Here is a 27,453-nt window from a genome sequence, read left to right on the forward strand (position 1 = left end):
CTATCACTTTCTCTCCATATTGAGACACATTGTCCAAATTTCTGCTAAACCAAAGCTGGGGATTATAGTGCACGAACTTGGCAGTCAACCCAAGGAGAAGCCCAGTGATGAAAGAATATTCAATGGGAAAGGAAACTCAGAATTCAGATTTTAGCTAAGGCTGTCCTTGTCAAGAATGGTCAGAAAAGCCTGAGGGACTGGGGTTGAAGGGTTTTCAAGGGTGTTGCTATGACCAGAGACATTTTTCTCTGGCCCACACCTACTGTGAGAAAAATTCAAACACACACATGCTAATCACATGCACTTCCATGAGGCAAGCACAGGGAATCACCCAAACCACACAGGTACGCATTACCACGGCAGGCTAGATGTTGTTCAAACCCAAACAGCCCAAGCACAGAAAGGCTGCAAGAGTCCTCAAGCACATCTACTCCTAGCAACTCCTTCCACAAGTGATGATCAGATTTCCTTAACCACAGTCAAGACAAGCCATCACCCCATATTTGCTTGAGCGCTCTTTGTAATGGCAAACTCACCTTCTGTGATGGTTAATTTGCTGTGTCAGCTTGACTGGGTCACAGGGTGCTCAGATACTTGGTTAAGCATTATTTTGGGCATGTCTGTGAGGGTACTTCCAGACAAGATCGGCGTTTGAGTTGGTGGACTGAGGAAAGCAGATCGCTCTCCCTGATATGGGTGGACCTCCGCCAATCTGTCAAGGGCTAGAATAGAAAACAAAGAGGCCGAGGAAGGGAGAATCTGCCCTCAGCTTTACTGGTTGAGCTATGACATGGGTCTTCTGCCCTGTCTTTCCACCAAGACTAGACTCAGCTTCTGAGTCGTTCTTTTTTTTTTTAAAGATTTTATTTATTTATTTGACAGACAGAGATGACAAGTAGGCAGAGAGGCAGGCAGAGAGAGAGGAGGAAGCAGATTCCCCGCTGAGCAGAGAGCCTGATGTGGGGCTCGATCCCAAGACCCTGAGATCATGACCCGAGCTGAAGGCAGAGGCTTTAACCCACTGAGCCACCCAGGCGCCCCCTGAGTCGTTCTTAATATTGTTTATTTTTCAGTTAAACAGAACTCCCTTTGCAGTCCCTGCCCCAGCCACTGGAAAGTTACTTCTTCCACATCCTGATCCTCTTTATGCCTTCTGAGACACATCTAATGCTCTGAGGTGAAGACAGTTTCAGGCATGGAAGTCTTTAGCCCTGTAAAACACAGCCTGCGAGGGGCAGAACCTGGAGGATGGTGGGTTGGTATCAGCTTCTTGAGCCTGAGGTCCACAAGGCTGAGCCACAGGTTGGTAATGGGTATTTATTAGAAGGTACAAAGAGTCTTTCCACTGAATTCCAAAAATGTTCATCTAGGACCAAAGCCCAGGGTCCCTTGAGGTCTCAGGACCCAGGCTGAGGGCAGCTAGAGTCTTCTTACAGCAGAGCTGGAACCAGCACCTCAGTCTGTGGTTTCCTGTTCTTGTGTCTCCTTGTCAGACTAGATTGTTTTCCTGTGAGAAAGTTGTCAAGTGCTATTTCCCTAATTTCATTTTGAAACCATGGGCTAAGTCATGAAGGAGACAGGCCATCGAGCCAAACAGAAGGGTGGATCTACTGAAACATAAGCTGACAATCCTTCCACCTTCCAGAAGAGTTTGGAGATTCAGCTACGAATAAAACCCAAATGGTTGTGACGTTAGATTAGCAAAGGTTTATTCTTAAATACTTAATACTAGTAACCATGTAGGGAAATCTTTGATCTCCTGGAATGGCAAGATCATCCATTTAGACAACCCCGTTTTTGGCATAATTGTCCCGAGTGGAGGTGGGGTCTGGCTCAGGCCTTCTGGTCACCTTGGTTCAGGTGTACCCGGGTCAGTGTTGTCCGGTGGGTGTGTCTTGTTCCTTTTGGCAAATGCCTGGCTGATTTCCGCATGGGTTCTGTTTTTTGTCTCAGGCAGGACAAAATAGAAATAGACAGCTCCTGCGAGGCAGATTGCAGCGAAGACCAGGAAACAGTAGGTGTCTAGACTTTTCTGTGGAAAAGAGAGACAAAGAACATCAAGTAGACAACCCCCAAACTGGCTGTGAAACCATCTCTGCACTGGTTTTCATAGCTCCCCATTCTTCTATCAGTATTCATGGATGACACACTGTGCGTGTATTGTGCGCTCTAACGGCCAGTGGTGCTGGGCTTAGCATCTGTAGATGTTCTCCCGTGAGCCATGACTACGTCAGCTTCCAACCCTGACACCCACAAGGAGATGGCAGTCTTTTGTTTTCTTTTTTGAAAACTAGGCCTATTAAAAAAAAAGTGTCATCATGAAAGCAAAATGTCATACTTGCTCAACGTTATTTTAAGATCATATTTACATATGTTAAATGGGGGTGTCTGGGGCTGGACCCTGCCGGCTGAAGCCTGAAAGTCATCTGTGACACCTCCTGTCCCCTCAGCTCTCATGTGGGACCCACGCACTAAGTCCCAGCAGGCTTCCTTCCTCAGACAGCTCCCCCGTATTGCCTCCCCTCGCGCGCCCACTCCGGAAGTCCAGCCCAGCGGTCGGCTAGGGCCATACGGGCCCACCAGGCTCTGACCTTGTGGGAAGGCAACCACAGACGATGATCTATAAATGGATGTGCATGGCTACATACCAGTAGAATTTTATTTACAGAAAGATAGATCAGGCGGTGGGTAGGTGTTTGTCGAACCCTGCCTCACGAAGCAATCATTGCCTCTCACCTTCTTCAGCCGTATCCCCCATCCATGTGGCCTCTTCCCCGTCTGCTCTCTGTAAGGCAGCCCGAGGAGTCTTGCAAAAACATATCTAGATCATGCCAGCCCCCAGCTTAGAACTTCTCACTCGCTTCCCATGGCTCTTGGGATGAAAGCTTACTTCCTCAGCTTGTCCTGGGGAGTTGGGTGAGGACTCCTCTCCTCTGTGCTTCCTCCACTTGGGCCTAATCACTCCCACCTCCCACCATGTTTCTGCTGACTTGCTGGTCCCTTTTCCTGTGATTTTCCACCTGCTTAGCTCCTGTCTCTCTCCTCCAGGAGCTGGCCCTGCCCCAGGTCAGGTGCCTGAATCATCATCTCTCCTGGTTCCACCCTCCTTCCCTTCATGTCAATGATAACGGCAGAGTTATGTGTGTGGCTGCTTGATGAAAGACTGGCTGCCCCATGAGGCAGCAGGGTGATATCTGGTTTTGCTCATCCCTATGGCCCAGGGCCCATGTCAGCGTGTGGACAATAGCAGGTGCTCAGTGCATATTGATGGAGTGAACAAATTAATCCCTCTGTCAATCAGATTTTGAATCTGACGAGTCAATCTGTCTTAAAAGTTTCCCTGTTGCTATGGACTGACTTATGAGCCTCCCAAATTCACATGTTGAACCCCTAACCCCCAGTGCGACTGTATTTGGAGATAAGGCTTTTGGGGGATAATTAAGGTAAAATGAGGTGATAAGGGTGGGGTCCAAATCCCATAGGATGGGTGGCCTTTTAAGAAAAGGGAGAGAAAGATTGCTCTTTCCTTCCCTGTGCACACCAAGGAGAAGCCGCAGGAAGCCATGGTGAGAAGGTGGCCGCCTGCCGGCCAGGAAGAGAGCCCTCATCAGAAACTGAGCCAGAGAGAGAGGTTCTTAGGCATCTTCCTAGAAAAGCAGATCTTAGGCTGAAATTGCCCTTGGGCCCTAATCTCCTTACAGGTTCAGTCTGTTGCAAAAAGAAAGCTCTTTAAATATCTGTCTGCTCTTTGCAGTTCTCTTTTCTGCGGCAGTTCCTCTGCAGAACAGAACTTGCAGGACACCTCGGTCCCCTCAGATAACCCATTTCTCTAGCCCGCCTGGCAGGTGCTGCAGGTCATCAGGAAGCCGGAAGCCGGAAGCCTGAAATAAGCTCCAGGGCTCATTTACCCCTGACTTGCTCCTGCAAGGACCAGACCAGACCAGTCTGAGCTGCAGCGGACCTCCTGCCTCCCACAGACTTTCCCCTCATTATAATGCTAAAAATCATGCCTGGGGAGGAAATTTAACATGCAAATAAGGCATAGGGGTTCAGGCAACCGCATCCCCACATCCAGCGTCCTGTTTCCTAACTCCTAAGTGCTAGGACGGTATTCCCTTCTCCACCTCAGCCCCTCAAATTCTTCCCCTGACCATTGTTCAGGGAGCAGCCCCGTATGCCTTTTACTAAGGCTGTCTTCCTCAGGCCTGGGAGTGAGCTAGCAATAAACACTTCCTGCACCATCCTTGGCCTCATGTCTACTTCTACACACAAGAGTTAAAAAATCCCAAGTTCTGTAACAAAACCAAATCTGCTGGCATCTTGACCTTGCACTTCTGGGCTCCAAGATTGTGAGAAATTGATTTCTGTTATCTAAGTCCCCTGTCTGTGGTACTTTGGGACGGCAGCCTGGCAGACTAGACTACCCCTAGCCCCGACTTCCTATCATTTATGACTATGAATAATTACAACATTTATGTCTCCGCTTTGAAATAAAGGACATTGAAGGGGCACCTGGGTGGCTCCGTCATTAAGTGTCTGCCTTTGGCTCAGGTCATGATCCCAGGGTCTTGGGATGGAGCTCTGCATCAGGATCCCTGCTCGGCAGGGGCCTGCTTCTCCCTCTCCCACCCCCCACCCCCCACCCCCCGCCCCCTCTGCTTGTGCTCCCTCTCTCACTGTGTCTCTGTCAAATAAATTAAAAAAAAATCTTACATTGAATTGAAACTTGTGCAAATTCAAATACTTTACTTGCTACTGGGAATGGCTAGGTCAAGAAGAAAGGATATTTTAAATGGTTAGACTTTGCAACAGATATATAAACAGGACCCTTCGTTCCTGCTATGGATGTGAGTCAGTCTCTGCCTGCAGCTGGAACACTACTGATGTGAATAATGGTATCGGTACCAAGCCTTGTCTGCTGAGGCTTCTGGGCCAGACATTGAACTAAGTCCTGTGCTCTCAGGGGATTAAGCAGCTTGCCTGAGGCCTCCCATTGGTTAGCATTGCAGCCCATAGCCTGCAAGTTCAAACTCTGTTCTTACCAATTTTGCGAACAGGTTTTGGAGCTGCGGGACACCAAGTATCTCCAGTTTTCTAGGCCATAGGTGGCCAAGGCACGTGGTAAGCTTTCTGGGCCTCTCATGTCTGAAAATGCCCTTCCCCTCTCTCGCATGTGAAAGGTACGGACTTCTAATTTCAAAATAGTTTCCTCTCCAGACTTTGAAGACAGGATCTCTTACCCTACAGGTAGAGTCTCCCTCAGGAGCAGAGGGATGTCATCTGATGATCACTTCTTTTCAGGTTATCTGAGTTTTCCCAGCGGAAGTTTTAGGATATTCTTTTTTAACTCAGTGTTCTTCAATTGCACATCCCTGTGTTTAGAAAGGGATCCTTTATACCAAATCCGCTTAGCATGAGGCGGACTGTTCATGCTGAGGACTGGTGTTTCAACAGGTCTGGGAATTTTCCTTCTGTCATTTCTCTGGCCATTCCCTGGTGAGGACCCCCAGCCAGCATCCTGTCCACTGTGTCCGAGGACCCATTCCACTGTCTCAGCAGCCCTGTCCTGGATGCACTCTGGGCCAGCCTGTCTTCTGCTGTTTGTTCCATATGCTAAGAGATGTCCTCTTACAACTATAACCTTGGGACCCCGTCTTGTTTTATAGCAGGTTACACCTTTTAGAGTATTATCTAGGATTCTCGGTGGGTGGGTCAGGCACCTGGTGTGTTCAGCCACATTTCAATAGTCACCTGTGAGCTGAGTCTTGAAGGATGAGAGGTGTAGAGGTTGCAGCCGTTTGGGGACTTGAGTAGATGGGAGGAAGGCATGCAGGTGAGGGCGGGTGACATTTCACTTGCTTCTCTGAGACCCTGATAAAAAGCTACGCAACCCCTTCTCTATCAAAAGGGGGGAAAAAAACTCTCATCCACTTGACATTTTCAATGCCATTTCTGGAGTGGGGTCATGTCATGGTCTTATTGAAACTCATCCATGGACCATCTGGCGTCCATAGGCCCTGGGCCGTGAGTTCCATGATGGCGGGGTCCATGCCACCTGCTCTCCATTTTACCCCCAGCTCAAGACAGTGCCCGCATCACTGAAAGCTCGGTCTTAATAAGAATACATTGAATGAGGGGGTAAATGAATGAAATGAAAGCCCTGCCATGGAGAAGATCGAGGGCACAAGAGGTGGTTCCAGTTAGAAGTTCACGACTTGCCAAAAATAGAATCCTTCTGCTTGGTTTTTCCCCCTGACCCACAGAACGCTGGCTCACTGGGGATTGTCCCCAAGCTCTGGGCTGTGTCAGTGCAAGGGCTGCCACTCAAGAACTGATGGGAAGTCGAGTGTCTCACACTTGTCCCTCCAGCTCCGCAGAGACCTTACAAAGGCAAGGCTGTTCCACTGTGGGAGCAGAGTCGACCTGGAATGCTAGGATGTCTCTGGGGGAAGCCGGGGGAAACAGGGGTCTTGGGGATGTCTTCTGTCTCTGCCGTGTGTACACGTAGGATCTTGTTGGAGTTGCCTGGGTACCTGTGAGGTAGACACAGCCCCGTGGCTGCATGATGGGATTTCAGCCCTGCATGCCCTGCGGAAGCCTCCAGTGGGCTGCCCTCCTCCCCGGCAGGCCTGTTCTTTTCTACCGGTTCTCAGACAAGCACTGCTGTCTTCCCTGAATCACCTCTGGCTGCTTCCTCCCTCTCTGCCTGTCTTTGCTTCTGCATCCTGATGCCTTTATCCTGAAATGGCTTTTACCTTTCTTCTTCTTCTTCTTTTTTAACAAATATACACATTTTTATCCAGATTGATTTATATACAGTAACTTGCACAGATCTTAAGTGTAGCATTCAACGAGTCCCCTGTGTAACTAAGTCCTCTGTCAAGACTTAAAACATTGCCACCACTCTAGAAAGTTTCCTGTGCCATTTCTAGTCAGTGCCTCCTTTCTCCCATCTGCCACCCTGCCACCCCCAACACACACACTGTCAACCATCGTTCCCCTGTCTGTCACCTTCTCCTCCTTTCTTCCTGTCTCCTGTCTCGAATCTAGTGGCCACCAGGCATCCTGAGAGTTCTTTTAAAGTCACAAAATGGATGTCTTAAAACCATGCAGTGGATTCCCAGAGTCCTTTGGCAAAACCCCAAATCCCTCTCATGCCCTCAGTGCTGGGGTGGGCCTCCCTTACACTCACTGCAATCCCCTACGCCCCTCAGCTGCCTGCTCAGGGCTGGCTCAGGGCCTCTGCCAGCATCTTCCTGTTCCCTGCTGCCCCCACTGCCACTGACTCCCTCAACCTCAACCTGAAAGGTCCCTGTACTGGTCATCCCAGTGATGCCCCACTTTGCCTGCCTCCTTCCAAGAAACACAAAACAAACCAGTTCCTCTGAGGGGCATGTCTGTTCTCTCTGAAATGTTAGGGCAAGATTGTGCCTCGGTGCTGGTGCTAGTGGAGACGGAGCTAGTGAAAGATGCTCCCTTCCTCCCTCTAGACCCAGGATGGCAGCTAGATCCTCTGGAGAAGGGAGGGGCATTTTTATGTGGTTTCAGGTCCCGTGATCCTGGGTCTGCACTGACTTCCTCCTCACGTTGCATAGGCATGTGGGATAGGACCCAATAAATTTCGAGTTGAAAAGAATCATTTTCTCACTTCTGGATTTTACTGAACTCAAACGCAATGTTATAACTCCAGTATAATCAAGCAGGCATATGTTTGCCATTTTGTCTGAACCAGAAAATACTGGTGCTCATGGCAGAGGTGAAGTTGTCTGCAGGCTGGTACAACCATTGCTGCCACCAGAGCAAAGGCCCAAGGAAGAGGCAGCCTGAGGCTAAGGACAGAGAAACAGTGATATTGATTCCCCCCAGGGGTCAAGGTGACCTGCCCCATCCATGCATATCTAGAACCTTCTGTAGGAAGGGGCAGGGTGTGGGAGAGAAGGGTAAGGAGGAAGGAGAAGGCAAGCTTTGAGAGGCAACTTGTCCTGGATGGCTCAGTGAGTTAGGGGTGGTGAAAGCTTCCAGGACTCACCATGAATTGATCTTCCTGTCCTGTCTCCTCTTCCCAAGTGTCCCTAGACCACACAGCAGGAAGCAGCCTTTACAGTACTAGTAATGACCATGAGAGTAGTTGATCCTGAGTGTCCATGGGCAGACACTGCTCAAGACTTGACTTCTACCTCTAATTTTTTCAGGAGCACCACTGCAAAATTGGGGCCATTCTCTTGTTACATAGACATGAAAATTACAGCTCAGAGAGCAATCGCAGTTGGATAAATTTGACCAGCATGCACTTCACCTCCCTGCTGAGAGGCATGATCAGGATTCAAGGTCAGACTGTGTGACCTCAAAGTCTGTGCATTTTCGCCTGTGTCTCATTTATGTCTAAGGTAGTGCCTGGCACATACGGGGACTAAGGACAACAAACAGCCACAGCAGCAGCCACCAGACACCAAGCTATTCTGTACAGGAAATGGTTTCTGGGTTACTGGTACTGCCCCAGGTGGGGAGTCCCCAGACAGCAGAACCCTCCTGCGACTCTCGAGTTCTCCTTGTGTAGGGGGTGGTCTGGACAGCCGGTGAGCCCCGCCCGGGCAAGCAGGCTTATGGGTTGCTCGTGTCCTCAGCAGGCTCTGTTCTCCATGGCTGAGAGAAGAGTGAAGGATTTTCCATTTTCTAGATGGGGAAACTGAGGCTCAGAGTGGGCAAGGACCTAGCCCAGGGCCCCCTGCTGATGCGTATGACACAGTCAAGTTCTGGGCCATGTCACCTGTCTGCAGCCATGCTGGCTCTGATATTTGTTTTCTGTGGGAATAGACTGGGCCCCTTACAGGTCCTTGCTTGGGGACACTTGCCACTGACACATTTCGGAAACAAACGAAAAGATCAAGATGCTTGAAAAACTTCACTTGGTGGCTGTTGTGAGCCAAATTGTATCCACCACGAGGATTCACATGTTGGAGTCCTAAACCCCAGCACCTCTGAATGTGGCTTATGTGGAAGGAGGGTCTTTAAAGAGGGGATTAAAGTAAAATGAAGTCCTGTGATGGGCTCTGACCCAATCTGACATGTGTCCTTAAAAGAAGGGGAGATTGGGACACAGACACACAAAGGATGACTGTGTGAAGACAGGGGGAAGGATGGTGGTCTTTACGACACCTAGAAGAGAGGTCTTAAAAGAAATCAACTTTGCCAAGACCTTTATCTCCAACTTCTGGCTTCTAGAACTGTGGGAAAACACATTTCTGTTGGTTAAGCCCCAGTCTGGTGTATGTGGTTGTGACGGCGTGAGCAGACTAAGGCAGGCTCTTGGCCATGGCTGAGAGGGCTACTGGAAGGGCTGTGAATGGAGCAGGTCAGCTGTGGATGTGAATGGAGCAGGTCAGCTGTGGAGGCCGCAGCGGCAGGAGCTGCTCCCATGGGACAGTCCAGGTTGGAAGGGGGGGGTATGGGAACAAGAAGGTGCACACCCTGCCTTTCTCTAAGTGCAGTTGTCACAGCCAACAGCAGCTCCTAGAGCCGGGCCTCTGCCCTGGACAGCCCACAGCCAGAAAGGAAAAAAACCCTTGCCGCCTTCCCTGTCCTGGGCCAGGAGACCGACATTTCACCAAATCTCACTGTGGCCCCCTGGCCAGTGTCGGCCTTGGTGTGACCAGCAAGGCTCCTCGGCTTGAGTCAGTGCTCAAAACTTCCACGCTTCCTGAATGATCCCCAACCCGGAGATGCTGGAGACGCCCCAGCTGGCAAGAGCTCTGGTTCCAGAGGGAAAAGTGCCTTGAAAACACCCACAGGTGTCCAGGAATGCTCATGATTTTGTGCCGGGTGAGGAAAGCAAAAGCACAAAACAAAACAAAAAAAACCTGGTTCCGATTTTTATAAATACGAAACAGTACATGTATTTAGAAGAAAAGAAGGACAGTGTCATTAAGCCACTAACGTGCTTGGCTTCACCCCTTTAGAGTCTGTACGGTGAGGCTGATCATTTATAATTGGCATGCCCTCATGACTTGATAGGGAAAAAGGAAGGAGGAGGAGGAGGGAGAGAAGAGGGCGAGGGGGAGGAGAAGGAATAAACAGAAGGAAAAGGAGAAAAAGGAGAGGAAGGAGAAGAGGAGGAGGATTGTCAGGAGGGCAATTGTCAGTGCCCTACAGAGAGCTGGCCCTTGTGTTCTGCCCCCTTAGAGGGACCCACTAGGCCATCCTCAAACACCAGCTGAGTGATTGAACCTGACAACAGCTGTCAGGACTCCTGAGAAAATGGATGAAAAACATCAGGTCTGGGGCTTGGCACAAAAATCAGAAAGATGCCCCGTGAACTGATACCATCAGGATAATGTCATTAATTTGACGCCTTATGGTAGTGGTCCAAGGGGGGCAGTGGGTCCTCAGCCTCCCCCAGCCCTCCCCTGCCTGGGGCAGGTGGGAGCAGCTCCAAGGCCAGTCCTGAATTCTAGTGTGCCGTGTGTCAGCTTACTTACCTAACGCTCTCCTTCCCTCTCCCCCCACCACCCATCCCTTTGCACTCTACCCCCAGCCACCAGGGGCAAGGGCTGAGTTCACAGGCTCCGTACCTCCTGATCTCCTGTCACTGCTGGATGGAGCAAAGCTTCTGTCTTGTCTGTGTTTCTCCGTTTTGCCCCTTCTTATCTTCAGTGCTGCTCTTAGTCCTCCTGCCCTGCAATGCCCCCCTTCCACCTCTGGCAGACTCCTGTGTAAGTGTCTGATGAATGTCTTCAAATCAATCTGTCCTATCTCCTCCCTTCAACCTCTAGCTATCCATCAATCTGTTTGTCTATCTGTCTATCCACCAATCTACCCATCCATCCACCCTTGGCTCCCCTTACCACTTGCCCATGTGCCTTGTGTGGCTGCAGGCATTACCAGGCAAGGTCAAGGCCAAGGTCAGGCAGTCTCTTCTGATGTGGAAGTCACACACCTCTCCAGCTCTCGCCCCAAAATGCCAAAGGCAGTCAGTGACCACATCTGAGCCCAATACCTCTCAGGGAATGGATCGGAGACCTGCCTTCCAGATCTTCCCCAACCACTTGTCTTTCCTTGCAGCTCCCCTGCACTTCGCCCAGCCTTGCCCCAAGCCCCCAGACCTAAGCCTGTAAGGAGGGGGGCCACAGCTCTCCTGTGATTCCTGTGCCCTTGTTGTGTCTGGGAGGAGACAGCTGGTCTGGATGTCCTAGGACAGGCGTGTAGATTTGTGTCCTGTGTGCATGGGGGCCCTCGGCTTTGTGAGCAGGTGGCGTCCCTCTCAGCCCTGAGCCCTTCACCTGGGTCCTGGCCTTATTCCCCTGCTCCAGGCCAGGCTCCGAGCAGCCCTCGGGCTGACTTTCTCTGTGCAATCTGGCATGAGATCATCCCCATGGCGTGAACGGATGCATTTTTATTCATAATGACAGTGTTGGCATTCTCAGGGGCTCCTTCAGGGCTCCTGCAGGAGGGACCTGCTAAACCACTGAGAGTTCTGGTCTTGCTTTGTCCCCAGACACTCCAACACATCACAACAGGGTGTCCTGGGAGGAGCTGTGGCCCTGGAAGCCTCTGGGCTCCTGGACATTCCGCTGGAAGTGAGCCAGTTGAAATGAACATGATTCCCTGAAATTGTAGTCAAGGCTGTGAGAAACTGGGTTATCATGGAAAGGAGTTTGATACACACAAAAGCCCTTGGGGTCAAGGAAGGGCACAGGGGGTGACATCCATGGGTGTGACCATGTTCTTCCTTTCACTGTCTGAGACCTTGGGCAAGTGTCCTGCTGAGCCTGGCTTTCCTCCTCAAAGAGTTCTGGGTGATGGCCATTATTATGGAAGGGCTTAAGATTTCTGGCTCTTTCCCTCTGGACAGAAAGCTACCTGAATTTTCCCTGTGGTAGGGAGTGGTGGTGTCACTCAGGGGACTCTCATGGTGGTAGTCTATGTTGGTGCCAGGTGACGGCCTTAATGGACAGTGTGAGACTTGCCACACTCCTTCCACCTGCCGGGACTGAGTCGGGAAGCTCTGGGGCCTTCTAGAATCTCTAGTCCTCCCACAATGAACACCGAGCATGAGTAAGACATCGTCCTGGGTGAGTTAAAGCCACTGAGACCTGGGGCTATTTCTTTCTGCAGCAAATCCAACCTGTCTTGACTGGCAACTGGGCATAATAAGACCTTTCATGTGATGGCGTGACTGCATGCTGAACGGCCTGTCATGGTCGCTGTCCTCTCCCATGCCATTTCCCTGCCAAGTATTCCGGCTGAGCAGGTGGGGCTGGCACAGCTCCCCAGAACTTGGAATAAGCCCAGCTCAGCCCCCAACAGAGTCCGGGGGAGCATGTCAAGGGAGAGGCAGCACGACGTTTCTGTTGGGGAGAAGCCGCGGATGGGCTGTGATTTCCCAAGCGAACAATGTGAAAGAAAGGTCAGACAGGTCCAATCTGCTGGAGACTTCCTTGAGATGCAGGCCTGTGTTGGTGTGTGTGTGAGCACACGTGTGCCTATGTGTGAACACACGCAAGTGCCTTGTTCATGTGTATGCCTAAACATAAATTAACTCCTCAAACCCAGTTCCAATGGGCGTGTTGGACAGAATCACCTGCTGCATAACCAAGGGCTCCTTCCTCCCCTTGTCTTACAGGCAAGGATGAGACAATTGCCCTCTCTGTCACTCTTCATGGGGGTGACATTGGGGACTGGCTGCTGCTGTTTGAGCTCCAGGCTGCTGGTTTGAACCAGGGAGACATGAAGGCCTGACCTCCCAGTGTGGACTGGGGTTCAGTGAGCCCGGCATACAGCAAGCACTCAGCAAATGTCAGTGTTAAGGTGGCACGTCGGAGCTGTCTCTTCCCAAACTGTGGCAGGAGAGTCAGGTGGAGTGTTTTGTGTGGGGGAACAGCGAGGTCTTTTATGTACCGCCCGACCCCTGCCCCAAATTTCTCAGGAGACTGTGGTCTATTTCCCAGACATAGAAACAGCTTAGTGGTGAGCCAGGTGGAGGGGTCTAGAATTTCTCCACTTAAATGGTAAGAGTGGTAGGCAGATCTGTGTTGACAGAGAAGTGGTTTGAAGTTAATTTCCCCCATAGCAATGGATATGTTATTGACCCCTGACGACTCTGCTGGCTTTGAATGAATTAGGAAGAAGCCATTTGGGGTTAGGAGTCCACTGAAAAGGTTACTTGTTATGTTCTGGCCATGCTGGCTGAAGATGCCCAAGGTTGGGAGGAAATGGACGTGGGGCCCAAGGAGTCCCCTGTGGCATGTACATTCAGAAGCAGGATGCTTGTAGCTAAGATGCGGTCAAAGATGCTGTAAAAGTCATGTGATGAGTCTGAGAGTAATGAAAGGCAGGCAGAGAATGTCTAACAGTAAGAGGTCATGGGGCAGAAAGACTAGGTTACCGCAGGACCTTGGGCTGATGGCATCTGCTCCCTGAGCCTCAGCCTCCCTGCAGTAAAATGGAACGGGCAGGAGCCCCAGGCTTATGTGCTGAAGACCTGGCACAGAGTAGCTGCTCTATGATGCAGGAGTAGCCAGGTGGGCCTGTGGGTGGGGCTACTGACCTTGGACTCAGATAAGCTGGCAGCAGAATCTCTGGGGCATGCTGGGATTGAAGCTAGTCAATTAATAGGCAGACTATTAATTGAGGGGGAGAGGGCTGAAATAGGCCCCGAGAAGGGGACTGCTCTATTCCTGGGCTGCTTCCCTTTTCAGGACCATAGAGCACAATTCTCATTCCCACGCTATCCCCACTGCCTGAAACAGTGCCCAGCACAGAGTAGGAACTCGGTAAGTATGTGCTGAATAAATGAATGAGTGAATGAATAGACTCTTGACCTACACACAGAGAACTTGTACCCATTTCCTGAGTTCACATTTTCCTGTCTACTGTGGTCACCCTTGGAACAGAGACCCCATCAGCTTGGTTACGATGACAGTGAGGACTTAAAATGCACAACAGGGTGCACTGTAACTATCACATGGATTTGTCTAACACCATGACAAGCATATTGCAAAGGTGAGGGTTTGAGATTCTAATCTAGGTTTCCTCGCAGACCCTTGGTGATAGGAAGCCCACTCCCTCTGAGGCAGCCCTTAGTGTCTGGGGGCAGCACCTGGAAGGTGCGGGAGGGAGAAAGAGGGTTCAGGGTTGGAGCCGAGGCATATCTCTGCTTTCCTTAGGACAACAGTATGAGTTTCCAGTTGAGGGACTCAGCCTCTGCTCTGTGACTCACCCTTCAGGCAGAGGGCTGCCGAATCAGACGGCATCCCATGGGCAGCAGACCCCTTGTCAGTCGTACCTGGATGAAGGGGAAGAGGAGGCCAACAGCGAAGTTGGAGAGCCAGTTGACAGTGCCTGCAATGATGAAGGCGGCCGGCCGCTGGGATTGTTGGAAGAACTCGCCAGTCAAGATGAACGGGATGCCCCCTGCAATGGCAGAGCCAGGGCACAGAATGAACCACATGGAAAGACGCATGACACCAGCATCTCGTCCAATGGTAGGGTCGCACCCTCTCTGTGAGCCGGCCCCACCTGGGTGACCGACAGCTTCAGGACTGGGTGCCGGAGTCAGCCCATCACTCCTCACATATAGAAACCATTTTCCTGACCTGGCCCATCCAAACAAGAGGGGATACAGCCTCTCGGCTCTTGGAATGCCCTTTGAATCCAGCTGTAATCCACTACAAAATGTAAAAATCTGATTTACAAGGTAACTGACATTTACGGATACAGCGTGTCAGGCAGGTATGGGTTACTGTACCTGGGTAAGAAAACTGAAGCCCAGAGAGGTTGCTGGACTTCCCCAGTGTTACTCAGCTCCTGAGGAGCAGAGCCGGAACTCAGGCTTGGGGCTCCAACCTCCAAATCACTGCTTTGTTTCCCCGCTAATCCTTGCTAGATAGGATGGGAGCCCCCGCCCAGCTGGCTATTGGTTTGTCCTCCTTATCTCCCCATGACTGGATGTGTGGTGGGTCCCACTTGTCACCCCAGCAGCGGAGTGTTATTCAGTGGAAATGTCATTGGCATTAAGGGAGGACAATTCTTTATTTTGATGACCGTCCTGTGCAATTGCAGGATGTCTGTCACCCCTCACCTCAGGGATGCCAGCGCTCTAACGGTCACTGTGGCAACCCAGACTGCTTGCACACACTTCTAACCGCAGGGTACCACACCTAGCTTAGACTCTTCAAGGTCTGCACCCTCCTCTTCTGGAACTCAGTGAGACCTGGGATTGGGCCCTGTGCCCAGACCCTTGACCTGGGTCTCAGCATGACCACTGGGGGCCTATTTTCACCTCCCCACTCCCCAATGGAATCCCCATTCTGCCAATCAGATCTATATGCTGGCATTCCACAGCAAGGGTGGTGGGCTTTTATCAAACTCCAGGGAGACACTGAACATTTTGACCATGATTATTGACTGTGTTGGGGCTGGTCCCACACTGGTGGACAACAGGGACAATTCCTGCTCTCATGGAATTCCCTCATCTGGTAGAGGAGAAAGGATGATGTGTTTATCAAAAAAGAAATGAATGAATGAATGAATGAATAAGTAATTACAACATGTGATAAGCATGGAGGGAATGCAGTCAGCAATGGGGGGGAGCCTATGTTTGTAATGGCTAAGGAAGGCTATCTGGGGGGTGCAGGGGATGGCTGAGATGTGACCTGAAGGAGGAGATACAGCTTGCTAAGATTTGGGGAAAACTGTGGGGAAAGGGATGGGAGGGCAGATACCCTGGAGAATGAAAGGCATTGGGTCAAGGTCTAGAGCAGAGGCCACTGTCTGTACAGCTGAGGGAGGGGTGGGAGGAAAAGTACGAAGCAGGAAAGACAAGCAGGGCTAATTAGGCAGCGTCTTGTAGATCAAGGAGAGCTCTACTAACGAAGAAAACCAACTGAAGAAAACCAATGTTGGGTTTCAAGTAGGGACTGATGTAATCCACTTGCATTTCGTAGACACTACAGCTGTTTGGAGAGGGGACTGGCTGGTAGAGGAGGGGCTGCAGGAGGCTGCTGGGTAGTGACGAAGGGAGGCCACGGTTATGCAGAGGGCTTGCATGGTGGCAGTGGGGATGGAAGGAAAGGGCAGAATTCAGAGACTCCACCCCATGGAGGCAAAACTTTCATTGTAAGCACTGCACACAACCATACCACTCATCGTCAAGTTCAACCATGCAACCTAAGGTCACAGAGGAAGGACAGCTCAAGCCTGTCTTTCCAGAACTTTCACTGTTGTCACACCTCTATTCTGCCAGCAAGCCTTGGACTCCAACACATCAAAATGACTGAGAATGGACCGTCCCCTCAAGCCCCCACTAGACCATGAGCCCTCCAGGGCCTGCAGCCTCCCCATTGGCCTGGCATCTTTGGCAGAAAGTGGATACTTGATGGATATTTTCTTACTTGAATTAGGCACTCAAAATTTGATTTTGAAAAGATTTGATATACTGTTAACTACAAAGAAAATAGACTTTCCATATCTTAAAGGTATCTATGAAACTGTGCAAGAACAATGGTTACACATTGCAATGTCTTAAGTACCAGCCTTTAGGTCTGTAAAGAGCATAGTTTTGCCTTGTTGAAAGTATGTGTATCACACACTCAGGTGCTCCTACAGCTAACAACCCTGTAAGCCTTGTAGCATATCCTTGGGGGTCAGTTCACACTTATGTGAAGTCTGAACAGTTTTGAAGGCTGGTGTTTCCTTTCTCTGACTTCCCTTAGGTGTTTTCTGGAAGCACCTGTGGATAACTCTGCTAACATTTCTGATGCTGGTGCATCAGCTTACAATGGAGCAGAGAATGTTGACACACATGCCTCTTTGCATGTCTCTTTGTTTCTTCAGGGCTGGGCCACGACTTGTTTGTTGGTGATGACCTTTACTCTAGCACAGCACCTAGAATACACATAGGAGGCATTCAGTAGAGGTCTGCAGGATCCAGGAGGAGTGATTAAGACAGATGTCTACATCAGGTCTCCTCTATTCTTCCTTCAGATCACCCTGGAGGGCAAATACAAGAAACCTGAAGAATCCTGCACAGTCTATTTCTTTGATTGGTTTCATTTCCGTGATCTTCCTTGAACCTCACAACTAAAGGAGGTGGCGAAGCACAGGGGACTAGGGCTTGGCCTCTGATTTTAGTAAGAACAGGTTTAAGTGCTGGGTCTACCATATCTCTCTCACCTGTGCAGTGATGACAGTAGGGACCTACCACAGGTTTGAGGATTTGTTTGTGAGGATTAAGTGAATTTCTGTGTGTAGGCACTCAGTGTAAGTCTGGCACAGGGAGACACTCAATAAGTCTTAGCTTCTATGACAATAATTTAAAACTCTCCTGCTGCATTATTTCCATTTTATAATGAGTTAGCTGAAGCTCAGAGAAGGGGAGTGACATGCCCAAGGTCTCTTAGCAAAGAGTGATGATGGTGGTGGTAATGATGATTATGGTGGTCATGATGGAGTTGATGATGGTGATGATGATGACAATGATGATGATGGTGATGTGTTGGTGATGATGATGATGGTGATGCTGCTGCTCCTGCTGATGGTGTTGATGGTGATCATGATGACAGTGATGATGATGTTAAAGGTGATGGTGATAACGGTGATTATGATGTTAGTGATGATGATGATGAAAGTGATAATGATAGAAATGAAGATGGTGATGATTATAGAAAGGACAATGGTGCTACTGCAGGTGCTGATGGTGGTGACAGTAACTACATGGCATACATTGTAAAGGGCACTTGACATACATTATTTCACTTAATCACCACTACTATGCACTAGTTATGATTACTATTTTCCCCATTTAATGTATAAAACTGAGGCCTAAGAAGTTAACTAATTTCCTCGAGTCATACCACCAGTGGGTCTCAAACTCAAGGGTGGGTGATGCCAGTATGAGTCTTAATGACTCCACTGTGATGCAAGCAAGACTAAGATGTTTACAATTTTTAAAATATGGGAAGGAAATTTAGAAGTCTTCATGGTTTTATCTGAATGCTCCTCCAAATCCTGAAATTCATCTGTTTCTCTTCTGTCTTCAGGTAAGCCAGGTTTCCTAAGAGCCTCTCACTGTTTCTTTAATCCATGGTAAAGTGGGAAAGAATGAGGTTTGATATGGAAACAGAATGGGTTTCTGGTAGGCTCTTTCTGTGTTGTTTTCCAAAGTGAAAGTAGTGTTAACTATATTTTTCTGATGGTCATGAGTAATATTTTTTAATATTTTTAACAACTAAGAAAGCATGCAACATAGAAAAGCATGAAAAGAAACAAAAGTTGTCCCTAAACCTTCCATCCCGAGATGATCTCCTCTTGTATTTTGGCGCTTGGCACTGATACTGAGTGTGCTATTAAGAAGCCTGGAGCTACTCTAATATTTATCCTTTAGAGGATTGGCTTTTTCCACCTAAAGCCCCGAAGAAATCTTTCCTTATGCTTGAAGTTATTAACTTAACAATTCAGTAACTATGATGTGCCCGGTGTTGGTTTCCTGTAACAGTCTTTCTTAGAACACAGTGTGTCCCTCTCAAGTACAGATCTACTCTTCATTTATTTCCCACCTTAGACTTGAAATCCTCTCCTGTTCTGCCTGTTGGACTTTTTACTCCAGAGAAGTTATTATCCTTATGTTGGATGATTTTTGTCCCTCTTCCATATCTTTTGTTTCCTGAATGACTTTATCCTCTTGGTTTTGCACAGATTTTTCATGCTCTGGGCAATCTCTTCCTTCTTTCTCTTCTCCATCCTTTGTCCCTTCTTCCTTCTTCTTGTCCTGTGTTGTACATTCCCTGTGCCACTGCTCTCTGTCTTTCTATACATAGAGTGAGTTGCCCCGTCCAGATTTCCACCTGCTCTGATATGGTGATTCATCCTTGACACCTTGTCTTCTCTTCTTCCAGGTTATCTTTCAAATCATGGTTTGAGGCATGAGTACCGTTTTTCAGTACTTTCCTTGAATGGAAGTCAATGCTGGGGGTTGGGAGTAGAGAAAATGTGGTGGGGGCAGCCCTTTCTGGAGCATCTGGGCTCTGTTCCCACCTCTGACATTTTAGGTGACGTGCACTGGAACCCATTCAAGGAGGTCAGAAGTACACTCAGCTACTGTGGGCTTCAGCTACTCTCCTCAAATTAGGATAAAGTCTTGGAAAGTGAGAAGCCTTTGGGGGCTGCTGTTGGGGGAGGTATCTTTTCCTCTGATTGCTGACTCACTTCTTCACTCTATTTTCCCCACAAATCAGAGATGTTACTAAGCGTTCTTAGGGGATTTTGAATCCCATTCCCTGGTCAGTGTTTTTTCTGAAGGGTGGAGACAGAATGTACCATGCTGCTGGTCAATTTTTTTTTTCCTGAGTAAAGATTTGTTTGGTTGTTCCTTAAAAAAAAACTTTTTAGGGCGCCAGGGTGGCTCAGTGGGTTAAAGCCTCTGCCTTAGGCTCTGGTCATGATCCCGGGGTGCTGGGATCGAGCCCCACGTCGGGCTGTCTGCTCAGCAGGGAGCCTGCTTCCTCCTCTTTCTCTCTGCCTGCCTCTCAGCCTACTTGTGATCTCTATCTGTCGGATAAGTGAATAAATCTTTAAAAAAAAAAAACTTTTAAAAAGATTTTATTTATTTGAGAGAGAGAGCGCGCAAGAGAGAAAGCAAGAGAGAGAGCACGAGCAGGGGGAGGGGCATAGGGAGAGGAAGAAGCGGACTCCGCACTGAGCAGAGAACCTGATGGATGTGGAACTTGATCCCAGGACACTGAGATCAGGACCTGAGCCAAAGGCACACACTTAACTGACTGAGCCACCTGGGTGTCCCTAACTTTTTTTAAAAGCTCATTTTGTTAGGTATTTATGGGAGGAAGATTCTATAATAAGGCTATACATGACATATTTACCTAAAGTACCCTGATGACATGTTTTCTAAAGGTTAGGGATTGGTATTTCTTGTGGCGGATGTGCAGTTGTGGCTCATCTTAAAATAACGTGCTTCAAAAAGTGGTTGGAAAAAAATCCCTTCTTGTAAAGGATTTTGACAAATCTTTCCAAATTCTTTTCCAAATTCTCTGGTTGGGGCCCTTTATTTGTGGATCTTGCTGTTTACAAAAAGATTTTGCAAGCCATATCTCACTGGATCTTCATGACCAAACTCTGAGTTATGAATTATGACTACAGATTAGGAAACTGAGACTCTAGAATATGAAGGGCTTAAGTTACTGGAATCACTTGGAAGTGGAAGACATAAAGTCTACTTTCAAGCAACAGGCTTGAGCAATGGAAACCCGATCAAGGGGCAAGGGCCCACGGTGACCCCTGGGCTGAGTGCAAACAGGTGCACTAAGCCACTGACCTTGAAACAGCCACAGGCCCTAGCTGACTAACAGGATACTTACAACTGGGCACAGGTACCAAAAAGGAAAATTCCACACATTCCCATAGCTCCTCATTGGCCCCAATGCTATGGCTTCCACCACCTCGTGTGGCAGTCAGTTTCTCCTCTGCTGTCTTGTCCACTGCTCCCTGTGGTGTTTTCAATAATCTCTCTCTTCTGCTCTACCATGAGTGAATCCTTTCACTACCTGTACCTTTGGTCTCCACCAGGTCAGGCTGCCCCACAAAAGTCAGGACACAGAGGTGGATCTTCAGACTCGAAATCCTGCATTCTCTTAATTAAAAAAAATTTTTTAAAAAAGATTTGCTTCTTTTATTTATTTGAGAGGAAGAGAGAGAAAGAGAGAGACCAAGCACAAACGGGGTGGGGTGGGGGCAGAGAACATGCAACTCCCAGCTGAGAACTGAGCTTGACTCGGGGCTTGATCCCAGGACCCTGAAATCACGACTAGAGCTGAAGTCAGACACTTAACGGACTGAGCCACCTATGTGCCCCTTTATTTATTAGAGAGAGAGAGAGAGAGAGTGGGAGAGAGAGAGAAAGAAAGCAGAGGGGAGGGACAGAAGAAGAGAGAAACATACACAGACTCTCTGCTGAGCGTGGAGCCCAACATGGATCTTGATCCTCCAACCAGGACCAAAGCTAAAATCAAGAGTCGGACACTCAACCAACTGAGCCAGGATTTTGGGCACCCCAAAGTCCTGACTTCTTTCTACTGCACCTCCCAGCTCAAAAGAATAAAAAGATGACTGTGCCTTCATGCTACTGCTTCCACTCTGTAACCAGCGAGGACTCACACTGTTGGCTAGTAGCGTGGTGTAGCTTAGACTTCGCAAGTCAGCCCCAAGTGATTACATCTCTTGGCCAATAGACCTTGCTATCTTATTCAGTTCTTCCTTGTTATTTTATTTGGCTAGCTTATTTTGGCTTCCCCCAGAAGCAGATTCCGACATGTAGTTTGTGTGTGAGTCGATCCTAGGAAATGCTGGTAAGCATGTGGGCAACTGAAGGACGAGCAGAGAGTGTGGGTAAGCAGCAAATTACCTCCATGGGCTGCCAGAACTGAATCCAAACTCAGTTGGGGACCCTCAGGAAACTGTGGAAAACCCATCTCAGAATGAAGACGGCCATAGTCTCTACCTGTCTGGCGTTTTGAGGACCAAAAGGAACCTGTTTAGTAATGTGCGTCCAGCAGCAGCTGTCATTTCTGCTTCTGACAGTTTCCCTGCACGTGGCTGTCAGCCTTCCCTTCCCCCCTGCCTACCCCCCGTCTCTGTTTTCTAGCTCTTGCCAGGTATCTACTAAAATATCAAATCGTAATTCATTTTCATATAAAAGAAATAAAGGGCAACTGTCCAAACTTCTCTATAATTCATATTATTATATTCTTTTAATGGAGCCATTACCATCAACTTTAAAAGTCCTTTAATAAGGGCTTTTAAATCCCCTTAATAATCTCCACAGGTGTGCCCATATGCTACTTAATCCTTTAAACATATCTCCCCCCAAGCACCAGTTTAAAAAATACCTTTAAATTTTTTTCAATTTAATATAATAATTTTGAAAATTCTTCATGGATATTCTGCTGTGTTTACCTCACTAGACTTCGTCTTTTTTTGGCTGTTCATCTGTCCATTTTCACTCACATTTACGTTCCAAGCCCTGTGCTGGGCATTTTCAGAATCTACTAGTCTACACGACTAGTTCACATAACTACCATAGGAGACAGGAATTCTAATACCCATTTGACAGGTGAGAGAATTGAGGCCACAGAGAAGCAGAAAGAGGTGCTGAAGGCCACACAAGCTGTCACCAAGAGCTTCTAATCCAGATCAACAACCCTCTCCCCTGCCCAGTCTCCAGAAGACACCAGAGGAAGGGCAAATGCACTCTTTCAGGCAGGTTTGTTTTATGAGGACAACCAGGAATAGATCAGCACTTAGAAGACACAGCTGGGGAGCAGCGCTGGAAGGGGGGGGTGCTATTTGCTTGGGAAGCTCATCACCTTGGAGGACACCTGTTCAGCCAAATGGAGAAAGGGCAGGTCTGACCTCTCAGAGGGAGTGCCCACCTCTTTGGGTGCAGGCTTCCCAGGCAGGGAAGGATGGGAGATGTGGGGATGCTCCCCCAGGACAACCTTGCAGAGGTTCGTCCCGTTCTGAATTTCAGTGGGCACTTCTGGCTCCGTGGCCAATAAGGTGGGAGGCTTTGGGCTTTCTGCAAGCCTTGGATTCCCCTCTTACAATCTGGGCACTTGATGAGCTACTTAGCCTCTCAGTAAAGCCGGCGGTAGCACCCACTTGGCACATGGCACACACACTGAGGTGGCCGTGCTGGTGGCCGGGAACACTGGCTTTGGAGTCCGAGAAACTCTTCACTTACAACCTGTGTGACCACAGACAAGTCATATGGATGGCTCTCCATTTTCTCATGTGTAAAATGAAGATAGCTCCTACCTCTTAGCATTGTTTTGGCGATCAAACCAGAGTTCTTAAACACTGTGTTGAACATGTTGTAAAGGCTCAGTGCTATCAACTGTTATGGCTGTTCTTCTTCCCGTCATGCAATCACGTAGATGCTTGCTGAGTACTGACTACGTGCCAGAGTTTTGAAAAGTTTGCCCTCTGTGGGGTTTTAAATTATTGTAGAAAAGGAGTGATAAACTCCACAGGGAGACGGTCACAGACACTGCTGATCTTGGACAAAGAAGAATTACAAGTCATCAGGAGTCAGTGGTCTGAACTGAGGGAGCAAAACCAGTTTGCTCCTTTTGCATTCATAGATGCTGCAAAACCGGATTTCAACTGTCCAACCTCAGCCCTACCTTCCACAGGGGCAGACGGAGGCCAGAGAGAAATGAGACTCCCTGTTTCAGCCTTCCCAATGATCCTGTCTGCTGTGAGCACTGTTCTTCCTGGGAATGCCTCACTCCCCTCATGCTCAGATGGTGCCTGTTGCTGGAAATGCGCCCGGGGTCGGAGGGACTTCAGGGCACACAGCACAGGGACAACTTACTCAGCATGGGCTTGGCCCTCAATACATGACATATAAGCTATGACACCTTTCTTCCCTTCCTGCTAGTCTAACTGCAGCCCAGCCCATGTAACCAGACAAGGTTCTGACCCAAGCCTGTGGTCTCTCCCACAGGGAGTGTGTCTGCTAAAGAAACGAAAGGGAGGCTTCTCCAGGAGTAGGGAAAGAGAGTGGAATGTGTCTCATTAGATAGAAGGAAGAGGTCCCTTTACCCCCACCTATGCCTTCCATGGACGCTAGCCTTCCTTGTCTTTTTATTTCTTTACTTATTTTGCTTGTTTATCATGCTCTTTGGGGGTAGGTATTGTGTTCTTTTGCTCACTGTCACTTTCCCCACAGCAAATTGTGTCCCTTAATAGATGTTTGTTGGATGGATGAATGAATGAAGAAATAGGAAATAATGATCCTTAACTGGTCTTTTAAGGGAGAGCAAAAATTCATTACATAGTCAAGGAACCGGCTGGGGGAGGGGAAGAACATGGGAGTGGGTTTGGAGGGTGTCTCTCTCGGAACGACAGAGGCATATCCACACAGGACTATACAGAGCTGGGGGGTCCCCGGACGTCTGCTGAGGGGTCAGAGGTTTGTAGGCACGAGGTTTTAGCAGGAGAGAGGCCGATCAGACTGCATACTGGAGAATGGTCCCTGGTACAGAGTGGAGCTGGGGTTGCAGAGGGAGAGTGGAGGTGGACAGGGACACTGGTTGGGAGACTGTAGCTAAGAACGTGAGAAAAGGCTGGGAAAATGTTTGTGATAAAGCACTTAGTGCCTCTCAGTCTTATTAATGGCTGCCTTCTGTGATTCTGCCTTGCATTTGCATGGGATCAATCATGCGACACCATTAAATTCCTTCCCAAATTCCACTCCACTGAAACATGAAACGAGTCCCCTCTTGAATTCCAGTTATCACAGAGACTTTATTCTAATAGAGTTTCTCTAACCAGATATTTAAGTCAAATTCTTAAGTTTGAACATCTGGAGTTTCTAGAAGAGAGGATGTTCCTGAAGAGTCTTAGAGGCAAATGGGCCACATGAAACTGACTCTAATTCTAATTAAATTAATTAATTAAATTAACTAATTCTAATTAAAAATGGGAAGCTGCCACATTGTAATGAGTGATGATAGCTAATTAGCAGGTCAGAGAAGACAACTGAAATCTATCAAGAAAAACCCACAGTGAAGTGTTCTGTTGGCTGGGCTAACCACACTCTGATGATCTGTTACTAAGTGTGATCAGGAGCTTCTACTCCAGTGCCACGGAGGGCAGAGGGCTTGGTGGTAAGTTCTCCGTGAGCATGCTTTAAGCTTGAACCCTTCTCCTTGTTTGCGTGGGCTAGGGGGTGTTGAGACAGACAAGCGTGCGTGAGTGGCTAAGGCAGAGTCTTTGTTATGGGTCCTGCACTTGTAAGGCAGCCTGGAATAAGGGCCAGGACCTTGGGGACACGTGTAACTGGAGGCAAGACCACTCTCAGCCTGGGTCTTAGTTTTCCCAGCTGCGGAATGGACTGGTTTGTTTATTCATTCAGTGAACACAAATTCCTGAGTTCCTGCGGGGGTCTGGTGCTGTGCAGGGAGCTAGTGCTGTTCTGGGCCCTGGGTCTACAGCTCTGAAGGAGCTGCGGTCCTGGGGCTACATGGGATCTCAGATCCTGTGGGTGCATGGTGTTCTCTGGTTCAATACTTAGAATGCCAAGCAGATGTGGGTGATGGTCCCTTTTTCCCCATCGGCTTTCTACATCTCAGTGCTTGCCCCAGCATCTCCAGAGAGGTGTTGGTCTGCCTTTCCACCTGAGTTGCAGGGCTGGAGAGTTGACACCTCTCCCTTCCCAGGCCAGAAGGACTTGTAAATATGTCTTTGGGATCAGAGTGACTCTCATACTTCCTACAGTTGTTCAGAGTTCCCTGGCTGGATTCTGTTCTGCTTGCATGTGGAAGTGGCTTGATCTGTAAAGCCCCTTCCTTGATCTGCCTTTCCTTCCCCAACTTACATGTCTACTCCCCTCCAGGTGCCTCCTGGGATCAACCCCCAAGTACGCTGCTTTCCTTGAATCCTTGTGTGAGGGTCTCTTTCTAGAGAAATCCATTCTAGTTTTTCAAAGTCCTGCTCTGCCAGAGACTGAGGCCCACACCAGCCTGCCCTTTTCTGAACTCTACCGACTTTTCATTGAGACTCCTGGGCCTCTGGGATGACCAACTTGTCCCGGCTTTGAAAGAAGAACATCTGGTCTCAGGAACCCCTAGGGCCGACTGGCCACCCCAGTGGTATCTCAACTTGATTATTTCTTGATTGCTGGAAGGGTTGGTGGTGTAGAAGTGAGTAAGAGAAGATGTCAAGCTGTACCCTACTTCCAAGAGATTGAGTTGATGTCCCTAGGGAATGATTGGGCAGGAGGAGAAGAGATGGGGAAGCACTGGGCTTCAAATGTGGGGGGACTTTGGGGCTTGCAGTGTGCAGGAGGTGACCTTTGTGGGCAGCTCAATACATTAGCAGTGCTGAGATCAACAGAGAAGGATAAAGGAAGTTTCCAACAATTTCTGCATGCTGTGAAATGTCTTCATGACTGTGGTAGAATGTACACTGCTACTTCTTTTTGGCTAGCAGACTGATGTCTCCATGAATGTGACTATGGGTGGGCCAATAGTGGCATGAGGTGGCTGATTGGGCATTTTCAGGCTTATCATGAGTTTTCCTTTGCATTCTCCTTGTTCATCCTTCCAGAAGCCCCCTGAGGATGTACTGTCAGGCCCACTTTATTGATGGGTGGGAAGAACCCTTGATTTGCTTTTTAAACCCAGACATCTTCAGAGTCAATGGGTGCCATTGACAATGGCACTCTGGATATCATGTAGAATCTGAGCAAACTACTGGTAAGAAAATCGAGGCCCAAGGTAAAAACTCTTGGCTAAGGTCCCACAGCTGGTAAGGCAGTGGCAGAGATGGGATCTGGACCCACATCTACTGCTCCCCATGAAATCCTCTCAGTCCAGGAGAACATCTTAAAAAAACTAATTCCCCCCCCAGCACCCCTTCTTCCACCATGCTGAACCCTGCCAGTGTGGCTATCTATGTAGTCATCATGATTAATGCTCATGTGCCTAAAACTCTTTCCAGGCAAGTAATGTTATTCCCAATTTACAGACCAAGAAACCAAGGCACAGAAAGGTGAGGTAACTTGCCCAAGGTCCTTCACCTAATACAGCAGAGATGGGGTGAGAGGCCTGGTCTTCTTGCCATGTCGGCTTTGAGGCTGAGTAAGGGAGTGCGGAGAAGGAAGCCCACATGCAGATGATTGAAACGGGACCAGGAGAATGCGGGAATACGTGACATGTGGTCAAGTTTAATACTCTGTGCACGTGCAAGCTCATCAGGCAATGCTCCTTTTCCTGCCTTTTCTTGGGAGTTACTCTGAATAGTGGGGTGAGCTTAGTTTTCTTTTCCAGGTATCTTCCTCAAGTCTTCGCTGCCCTCAGCTCCTGTTGCTATGGCAGACATTAAGCCTGAGCTAAAAGCTCCCCCCCGGAACCAGCACACCCAGCCGCACTTGCCCCTGTTTGGCTGTAGACATGCAGGTCTCTGCACGGCTTGGCTCAGCCTGGCTCTGGAGGGAGGGTGGGGAGCAGAAACCTTCCTGCAAACTGGCCCACAGCTGTCTGGCCAGCCCACTCCCACAGCCTGGGTTCCTCTTGCCCCATGAAGTTCCAGACTTTCTGGGAAAGGGCCAGGGTGGCTCAGACAGCAGCAGAGGAGGGGGGAACCTGCTGCTCTTGACAAGCTGGCTTGTACACGGTGGTCTTCTCTGTGCGGAGCCCCTGCCCTTATTCCCCTTCTCCCCCTGTATGCCTGAAAAACTCCACCTTACCTTTTGGATTCACTGCACATCACTAGCTGTCCCTTGCCTGCCAGGCTGACAGCCCCGGTACACTGAGGGATGCTGCCTGTCATCCCCAGGGATCTCAGAGCACTGAACTGACAGGCCCAGGAAAGAGGGCTTCAGGAGGCAGTGTTCTGTGAATGGGTTATGATGAGTGAACCAGCGCATGAACAAATATCTAG

At 48.9% G+C, this 27,453-nt stretch overlaps 1 protein-coding gene across 7 annotated transcripts in view; it reads right to left on the reverse strand.

Moving 5' to 3' along the window:
- Positions 1–1,684: 1,684 nt before the first annotated feature.
- SLC2A9 (solute carrier family 2 member 9) overlaps positions 1,685–27,453 on the reverse strand; it is a 231,412-nt gene continuing 205,643 nt past the window's right edge. For all 7 annotated transcript variants that reach the window (XM_013044754.2, XM_013044751.2, XM_013044752.2 and 4 more), the window contains 2 exons: positions 14,282–14,409; positions 1,685–2,032 (listed from right to left, as the gene is read on the reverse strand). In XM_013044754.2, coding sequence (XP_012900208.1) covers positions 1,847–2,032; positions 14,282–14,409 — 314 coding nt within the window. In that variant the 3' untranslated portion in view covers positions 1,685–1,846. The remainder of the gene's footprint in view (positions 2,033–14,281; positions 14,410–27,453) is intronic.

Source organism: Mustela putorius, unplaced genomic scaffold (assembly GCF_011764305.1).
Source record: "Mustela putorius furo isolate JIRA1106 unplaced genomic scaffold, ASM1176430v1.1 tig00000083_pilon_pilon_pilon, whole genome shotgun sequence".
Classification (NCBI taxonomy): Eukaryota; Metazoa; Chordata; class Mammalia; order Carnivora; family Mustelidae; genus Mustela; species Mustela putorius.